The sequence below is a fragment of the Polyodon spathula genome, chromosome 9 (genome assembly GCF_017654505.1).
Source record: "Polyodon spathula isolate WHYD16114869_AA chromosome 9, ASM1765450v1, whole genome shotgun sequence".
NCBI classification, from domain to species: domain Eukaryota; kingdom Metazoa; phylum Chordata; class Actinopteri; order Acipenseriformes; family Polyodontidae; genus Polyodon; species Polyodon spathula.
The window spans coordinates 39,427,668-39,437,288 of NC_054542.1; the positions used below are offsets into that span (position 1 = coordinate 39,427,668).

A 9,621-nucleotide genomic window follows, 5' to 3' on the forward strand; every position below is an offset into this window, starting at 1 on the left:
TGTATCTTCAAAAAAACAGTTAATGCAATACTAAGTAAAATCCATGTTTATATTGCAAACACATCATAGTATATATTAAGACAAACTAAATCAGATATTGTACAATGAAAACTTTATTTAAGAATGCAAACTCTGTCAGATAACATAGCACAGATATGGCTGTTCCTGTCCATTTTCTTAGATACAGAAAAAATTCAATTTGGTTAGTATGGAACAAATACATACCAGAATTAGAAGATTAAGAATTTGGAGTTTAATCACCTGCCTTTGAAACAACTCCTCAATATTTCTAAAATACTCAACAAATGCCATAAACATCTCAGAGAGCAGGTCAGGTGTATACAGGACTATCTTCAACCAATCATAACATTGATATTAATGAAATCGTTCTAAACCAGTGTTGGTTCACGTGCTACTGTAACTGTTAATGCCATACACAACCACATTTTAAGCTCAATCCTGGTCACTGAACCATTTTCCAAAAAAGAACCTGGCCATTGTTTATGCATATAGGGCAGGCATAATGTCAGTTGACTGTGGCTATCAGACGCAGCTTGCAGAATTTTGGTACTGCTACTGAACAAGCCACGTGGAACTCAATGATGCAAAACAAGACACCACCCTAGGGCATACTGTGCATTCCATACTTGCAAATTACATGGTTATTTAACTATGACCAGCTACTGTATCAAGCGGTGTGTTTGACCTTGGCTCATTGTGGCAGCATTGTATCGCACTTTGATAATATTCATAGTAATTAACCTTATCTGTGCTTCAACATTGTTCCTTATGTGCCAGTACTGAAATTTGCACTGTGGCCACAGCATGGGTGGATATGATATTAAAAGCAAATGCAGGCAGACATGGCTGAAAACTTGTAATCCTTCAAATAAGCGCAAGTGTTTTAATTTGTTTCATCATGATATGCATCATTAGAAATGTTACCTACATTGTCAATAAGGAATAATTAAAAGGTGCATCTACCTGTGCAAATTATTATATACTGGGGTTAATACAAATATTGAAAATAAATAAGCTTTCTGCTATCCTGTAACAATAAAACAAGAACTATTCAAGTTAGATATAGATGCAGTATATCAATGCAATATTATACCCCCCATTCCACCCTACGAAAATAAGAAACTTCTGCAAAGAAAAAAGCTGTTTTGTGGGTTGCCAGCAGGGGTGGTGGTTGAAGCTTGATTTATGGGTAGCCAAAGGTCATCACTGGCTTTGCAACCTGCTGACCTAGAATCTCATTGTTAGAGTTTTGCTGTGGTAATGTCTTAGAGAGCAGACAGTTTCAGTTTTTAAAGGCTCCACATTTGCTGGCTTTTGAAATGAACTCCTTCAGCAAAGAGCCATCAATCTGCCAGAAGCCTGCAGTCTGAGTGACTTCTGTCAAGTGGTTCACACAAAACTTGAAGCAGAACTCTTCTAAATCCTGATCAAAGAAGCACAAAAACAAACGTGTGAATGTAATAGTACTGCACCTGTTGGGAAATAAACATCATTGCATAATGGGGGTGTTGGTTAAAAGAAAAATGTAACAGAACAGACTTCTTATCGGTGTTATCCATTGAGGACACCTCCAAATCTCAGTTGATTTTTTTCCCCACCGGACAGTCAATGTTAAAATCGGGTTTTAAACACTTAACAACTGCAAAGCATAATGCCACCTATCGATTGACTATCAAAGGAAGCCGTGGGCCAAAAAAGACTAATAAAAAAACACCCTTTCTGTTAATTTTTACAACTTGTACACTGAGGCGGTTTCATGAAAATATAAGTAAATCAACAACATTTTAACTACAAACCCTAGGCTTTTAGGGCAATGGCTCTATCCTAATTAACAAAATGATAACACAAAGTATTAGGCTTGCCAGTGACCTGACATTGAGGATTTATCAAAGGTAGCAAGCATTACATTTATACAATGCAGGAATGGAAATAAGTCTTATTGCATAGCAGTTTCACCCATTCCAAGTTTTAATACAAACTTGATTAGCCACAGTCTGTGTAACAGGCTCTGGTGTGTCTTAATAAACTCATAGTAAAACCAGGAATGAATCCAACTGCTATGCAATAGGAGTCTTATTTCCATCACTGGAATGGCTATTTTTTAATGCATATTGAATATACAGTGCTAGTAAAATAATAATGTCATTTCATACCTCAGCATCGTATCTGACTGCTGCAGACAGCAGGGAAAAAGCATTTTCCACTGTGATTCCTCTCTTGATGATGTGCTGACAGAGTTTCTTTAGCCTGTTCTCACAGTAGGATGTTGCCAAGTCCAGCAGCCCTGCAATACACAGTAGTGGTCAGGTACACTACACTACATTTCAATTCATTACACTTAACTGCATAATATTTAATTAAAAGGCTGTGGTTCCCAATAACTGAAGCAACTCATTTCAAAAGAAACCCTGATTTTCTGGCAGATTTACATTAAATTGGGCTACTTTCAACTTCAGAAAAAACAAAACGGTATCAGTTTTAAAAAAGGGCCCAGTTGACAGAACTGGGTGAAGTAACAGCACTAATCATGTATAGTTTAGAAAGTTTCTAGGAGGTGTAGCACTTGGCAATTTGTAAATAAACCAAATAAAAATTGGCAATACTAGGTTTTTTTTTTTTTAATTTTTGCAAAGGGGTCTGTTCTCTAAGAACAACTCACTACAATAGAGACGCCAAGCTAGGCTTGTGTCAAGAGATATTTAATGTCCTTGTATAAAATGGGCGGCTACCGTCTTTGCTGGATTTTGTGGGGATAAATTAAGATTTTATAAGTTTTAGGACTAGTGGCAATGAGAGTGCCAAGACTGTCCAGATCTGTCTGCACTGGTATCACAATATTGCAACGTAATCCTCTCTAAGGGGTTATACTGCAAATGCAGTTTGGAAAGAAGAATATATCTGGCTACAAAGCACATCAGTGTCTGCGAGAATTTCACAAGTAACATAGTACGTATTAAAGATTAACTGATTAATATATATTGCTCTTTACAGGATTACGTAACATACAAATTCACAATACTTAGAAACTCTGAATTGAATTCAATCTGTGTGCAATGCCCTTTTTTTTTTTAAACCGCACAATTATTAGTTATTATTGTAGGACACCTGGCTGTGATTCTGCCTTGGAAAGGATGGTACATATAGGGATACTAAAAAGTATGCCTCAAACAAGTCTGTTTATTTAAATAGCTATTAGAACAAATTGTTTAATGGTTTTTATGCTTAATTGGTTTAATAAAAAAATAGCACTAGTGAATATCTGTAGATGCAACATATTGCTTACGTGTCCTTTACAAGTCGGTAAGTGATTAGCCCAAGTAGTGCCTCACCTATTGCGTCTTCTGGAGGCAGGTCTACATTGTCAGTGTACAGGTATTCCAGGAAGGCGCGGTACACTGGGAACGAAAACTGATCAATCTCAATCACTTCTTTCAGATCTTCGTTCCAGTGTGACTGAAACATTGAACGGAAATGTTCACATCTGCAAAAAAACAAAACAAACAAAAACACACACACATTAGCAATAGCAGAAGGAAAAGAAATGTACAAAAGGTCTTGTGATGGTATTTAAGTTATAGTTTCTGCTTATCAACACTATACTGGCACTTGTCAACCAGTTGACACTGGTTTTTGACTTTGACATTACTGGAATGTTGCTGGTGTGCATGATTTCCATTAGAATCGTTTCTATGCAACAAGAAAAACAAAATCAATCTGCAAGGTAAAATCCAAGGTCTACCTGTCTGTCAATATGGTGTCTCAAGTAACCCTGAAACCTCCCCTCCCTTGTATAAGATGCTCGCATCTTTTGAATGGAAAGTGTATGAGACAGGAACACAGGTTTTCCCACCGAAGATGGAAATAAATTTGAGGCATGTGAACCTTGTGATATGAAAAATAGTGACTTCTGGCCTACTCCTGTATTTTGCATGGAAGATATTCCAGTTAAGGTGGCCCTATGTGAGCAAAGTGATATGGGTAGACACAATACCTATAGATCGAGAACAGTTACTCCAGATGGGAGTCTCTTTTTAAAAAGAAGCCCGAGAGATACATCCCTCTACTGAGGTGTGGCTGTCAAAAGGTACAGAACTGGACTGCCACTAACTGGACCGTTAACATATAAATGACGGGACCAAAACTCAGTCTAGCATCGGCAGAGTTTGTTAACACAGACTTCATAGTGGTCCATTCCTGGCAGAGCTGTTCTGCGAGTCTGACTGATGGAGAAAACCTGAACTTAATCATTTGGCAAGAATTATATTTTGCTTTTGTATCTCCTATACTGGAGTGTGTGACAGGAAGAGGATGTTTTTTATTATACTTGGTTATAGACAGCTGGTACATTGGCTGCTTTAGGACTTTGCTTTGAGCGCTATAAGACTCAAAACACAAACACACCTGTAACCATTGCACAAATATGATTAAGCTTTGCAAAAACTGTCACCCACATCTGTGATGCAAGAAAGTGGATCCCAGAGGCTGCGATTGCTTTTACAGATCTGCTAACAGCGGAACAGGACACAGATTTTCAGACGTGCTAGGAACAGGCGGACCTTGGAGAATGTGATTAAAAATGGACTGTCTGAAGCTCTAATATTAAATATTGTAATAATTCTGTACTGTGTTTTAAAGGACATTAAGGCCAGCAGAAAAAAAAAAAAACTATTGTAGCAAGTTATGAGCAGGATACAAAGATCTGAACCAAGAAAACTGAACAGGCAAAGATCTAATGTCAAAAGATTATCTATGTGCCTCTACGAATGGAATGCATGTTAATCCCTGGAAACAGACAGATTTAAGAGATGGAACCTGCTCTTATCTATAAAGATGATAGTACAAGCAGCTTCTTGAAATGAGACAACTTAGCAAAACTACAATCTAATTTAATTAACTTCAAAAATGTTCTTACAGCCTAGTCTCTTATCAGTAAACAGTAACTCTGGTCAAAAAGGGCCCCTCGGTTCCTTATCTGTAAGTTGCCAAGAATTGCTGGGAAAGAAACTTTAGCCAAAAAGGTCAAGTTCGTTGAAGACATACTTTAATTGAAAAGTTTTACTGTAGTTATCTGAAAGAAAAATAAGAGTATATTTAAACCAAGGAAGAAATCATTGACAGAGCAGGTGCTGCATATCCAAAAAACACCTCTCTTTATAAGCTTGTATCATAGCCACTAATGAAAACTGTATGGCACATAAAATATATATTATTAGTTTTGATTCACCGCACATATTTAAGGATTAGAGAAATAGGCATATACTATTCATTTAACAGGAGTAACTGGACAGGTGAAGAATACATTACTCGTTTTAGCAATAAGGGCTGCCTAAAAAGCCAGATGCTTTAAGTTTAATTAATGAAGGGACAAGATCTCAGTCTAGCATTGGTAGAGTTTTAACACAGACTTAACAGGTCCATTCCTGGCAGAGCTGTTCTGCGAGTCTGACTGAGGAGTTAAATCCTAGAAAACCTGAAATTAATAATCATTTGGTAAGAATTATATTTTGTATCTCACATATTGGAGTGTGTGATAAGAATAGGATTTTTTATTATACTTCGTTCTAGAAAGCTGGTATATTGGTTGCTTTAGGACTTAGCCGTGAGCGCTGTAAGACTCAAAAAACATACGTGTATCCATTTGCTATATAAAATAAATACTGTTTGTTGTTTGTAAAGACACTGGGATGACCAGACTGTCTATGAACTACGGCTGATGTGGCCTGTAGCCACCTGATACAATTATCAAGCTTTTAATAAACCGAAGGAGTACTAACATATACTCTGATTTGTTAAACACCAAGGAAAGAGTCTGTGATTTTAATTGATTGCTTAACAGTTGTCTGGATATGTTAATATCTGAAAAGTCAGTGCACAAACTGTCCACTTATAGCTCAAAACATCTGTGTCACCCTAAACATCTCCCCTGAGTTTATCAGTGTGCCGACAGCATAAAAGAAGAACGCTGAAACGTGACAATGGCCACCACATGTACAAGACAGAATCCAACGTCAAATATTACCTTATTTTCAACACTGCTTTGTGAACGTGAATAGATTTCCCATCCACACAGAACTTTAAGTCTGAGGTTTCAGGGCTGTCAAACTCCTTCTTCAAAGACTGAGCTACTGTCAGAAAGTCGTCGTGCTCTACAAAAACAAGAATATCGTAAAACAGAGACCACAAGCAAGCATTTAAGGTAAGGTGTGCCATGTTTGTTCTAAAGCAAAGAAGACCTCTTATAAGAACCTTCACAGAAGAAAGCACTTTATCTGAAACGCTGTACTGCATTATGCACTGCACAAGTCAAAAATGCATAGAAGCCAACTAAACACTCACATTTCAGTTACAAAACACGGCTTTTTGAGCAATAAACAGCTTTTCATATGGAACTTTCTTTAAATGTATTTCACAAAAGTGTGAGTGACCCTCTTTGATCTGTGACACAGATACAGGCACACAAAGATGCATACAACAGAAAGCTCATTAAAAGCACCCGTTGTTGGTTGAATAGGTGGCTAGTCGGTTTTGTTTCCCTTCCTGCCAGATGAGTGCGCGTGAGGATTTGGTGTGAAAGGGAACAGAGATCAGTCTTGGCCTGAAGAAAGATTACTAGAACTACATAGCCTTTTCAGCAGTGGAAATTCTCATCAGTTCCATTTAACTGAGAGATGAACTACTGCTGAAAAAGTACCCCCCCTACCCCCCCCCTTTTAACTGCAACACTCTTTTTGTGCTGACATCTTATGTAGGACTTAAAGTTGTGTCATTCAGGGTTAGTTGTGGAAACAGGAGAAGCAGCTGTCAAGACAGCACAGCCTAGATGGCACCTCACCTACGGAGAGCATACGCCACATGACGGCCGGGGTAGCAAAGCAAGTGAAGACATCATCGGTGCAGGAGAAGTGTGTGAGGTGTGGCAGGATGATGGACTGGCCTCGGCACTGCCCCCACATGAACACTTGGCCACTCTGTGTCTTTGCAGCTGAAGTGTGAGTTGAATGGCAGGCTGCAATCTCCACAATCCTACTGCAGGAAGGACAGACAAGTCAATGCAAGACTACCAATGCGCTGCTCCCTGTTAAAAGACTACCTTGTTGGACAGAATTATAAAATGTATTGGCTACATTGCACAGCTAACCAGGATCACCATGCATCTTTTTTTTTTTTTAAACAATACATTGGAGTGTGTTTTAAAAAAAAATAAAAAAAAAAAAAAGAGAAAAATAGAAGGTACCAGTATAGAATACTGTTTTGTTTTATTTTATTCTAGAAGTAATCCCTACAATGAAAACACACAGCAGAAAATACTTTCCCCCTGCAAAAGGAAGATGCTTCTGGACTGGACTAGAATTAGAAATGTTTGGAGTACTGTATTATTCAGCTATTTATAGCAGTTGATCAAGTAGGGGATAAGTATATTGCATTTTACAAAAAAATAAAAAATAAAGCTACATTCAAAAGCTACACTAAAATACTATTTTGGAGACCACAACCTTTTTTTCTAGGTTTTTAAATAAATCGAAGACCAGCTGTTTTAATCTAACACAAACAAACATCAAACAAACAGCTGATCCTAACAGAGCAGGGAAAAAGAATGTTTTATTAATGCACTTCTTGCAGAGTACTGTATGTTCTACAAGACTGTATTCTAGAGTTGAGTAGAGAAATACATTTTTGGATACTCCAATAAACTGTGATGTTGTCTGCAACCTAACTAACCTAATTTCACTAGTCATTTTTAGACACAGTAAATAACACTATATGTTTGTTTTTAAATTCCATTTAATTTTACTTTTTATCTACTATTATCTAAACTAATTGGAACTTGTATCATTAATTTCTATGCATGACCTAGAATTGTGGTTCAACTGGGATTTAATTTCAGGTTCCACAGCCCTTGCTTCACAGCTGTAAAGGAATACACAGCATAGTATCCTAATTCTCTATGCCCCAAATACTGAATTAACCATGCCTACAGTACACAGCCAGTTCAGTCACTAAAAGCACTATTGTGTTCTGAACAGAATATGGAAATGGAAGCTCCAACTGACTCAGCACTACCCCTTCTTCTCATTAAGAGCACACCACTGTGCTTCTGATTTAATGACAGGTGCTGTACAGAACGGTTTGTTCACCACTGTCGTGTTTGTAATACCACACAGCAGGACTTTTTTTGGGGGAATAACAGTGCTACTGTCATAGCATTCTAAATCCATTTATGTTGTAAACACAGCCAGTGGTCTTTTCTGTTACATACCATTGACCAATGTGGTAATGCTATGCAGTACATTATAACCCTCAGTTTAAGAAGAGCTTGTAGTGTACATGCATCAAGGTTAGATCAGTTAAGACACGACTCTGTTAATCCTAATAATCAAGATATGTAGAAAATAAAACTATGATCTACTTTGTGATCTATAGCATTGGACATCTCATGTATGAGATCGAATCTGAAGCACCTACTAAAGAAAGCAGCATACAGGCCAAGTTATTACCAACTAACGATGAAGTCTTACAATCTTTAGACCAGTCAATGCTGAAAACATGCATGTGAAACGGTGAAAAACTGTACAGTGTTATGTGTTAGCTTACCTCTCAGCTGTAATAACCCTATTTATGCTTGTTTTGTTTATGCAGTGTCCCAATAAATAAAACAGAAGGTTTCCTTCCTATGCAGGATCTCACTCGCAACTACTGGCCAGTTTGAAATGCTGAAAAGACCTAATTTCGGTTGCAGTAGTAATTTGGTGGCTGAACACTAGTAGGGGAAAGAAAAAAGCCCAAGGGCCAGAATCCCTGGCTTGAATGTTAACCAGCTGAGAGGCAGAGTTTGGAGCAGCAGCCGCCAAGACGTTACCTTTCCTTCTCCATCATGATCTGCACAGGGCTGAGCTGGTTACTCTTATTGCCTGTGCCCAGCTGCCCGTAAGTGTTAGCTCCCCAGGCATACAGCAAGCCCTCGTCTGTTAGTGCTAGTGAGTGCGCGTAGCCAGATACAATCTGTAATCAAGATCACAAAAGTCAGACAAGGTGGTGAACAGTAATATCATCACTGCTCATTCGAGTAACTTTTTGTATTATTTAAAATTGCTAGAAAAACTTAAAGAAAATGCTGGACTGGGGATAGGAAAAAAAATGTTAATATTCGGATGAAGATAGGAACAAAAATACTTGTTCCAATGCTCAAATAAACACAAGATTTGCAGCGAGACACCTGATTGGTTGGATTGTGAAAGGAGTGATTAGTATAAAAGGCAATTGGAGTGTGTCATTGGATTACTGGCTTCAGATTAATTCTGGTGAACGGTTTCCAAGGCAACCACTATCTCAATTACAAAGTCAGTGAAAAAAAAAAAAAAAAAAAAAGAAGAAAAATCAGCCCCAGCGCTTCGCAAGCAGGAAGAGGGCTGGATTGATCCACTTGGCAACCACGCAGAGACTGAATCTGTAATTAATCTTGTAGCAGTACCTAATGATACACGTGGTGACCCCTAAATTAAGAACAGTGCAGCTATGAAGACTACAAAAAACAATGGTTTACTGCATGCGATTTGGATGGAAATAAGACACCTATTGCATAGCAGTTTCACCCATGCCAGG

The 9,621-nt window shown here is 37.9% G+C and overlaps 1 protein-coding gene across 2 annotated transcripts in view; it reads right to left on the reverse strand.

Annotated features, from left to right (window-relative positions):
• Nucleotides 1–95: 95 nt before the first annotated feature.
• rcbtb1 (regulator of chromosome condensation (RCC1) and BTB (POZ) domain containing protein 1) overlaps nucleotides 96–9,621 on the reverse strand; it is a 17,606-nt gene continuing 8,080 nt past the window's right edge. For both annotated transcript variants that reach the window (XM_041259497.1, XM_041259498.1), the window contains 6 exons: nucleotides 8,879–9,021; nucleotides 6,854–7,047; nucleotides 6,041–6,167; nucleotides 3,351–3,502; nucleotides 2,175–2,305; nucleotides 96–1,444 (listed from right to left, as the gene is read on the reverse strand). In XM_041259497.1, coding sequence (XP_041115431.1) covers nucleotides 1,304–1,444; nucleotides 2,175–2,305; nucleotides 3,351–3,502; nucleotides 6,041–6,167; nucleotides 6,854–7,047; nucleotides 8,879–9,021 — 888 coding nt within the window. In that variant the 3' untranslated portion in view covers nucleotides 96–1,303. The remainder of the gene's footprint in view (nucleotides 1,445–2,174; nucleotides 2,306–3,350; nucleotides 3,503–6,040; nucleotides 6,168–6,853; nucleotides 7,048–8,878; nucleotides 9,022–9,621) is intronic.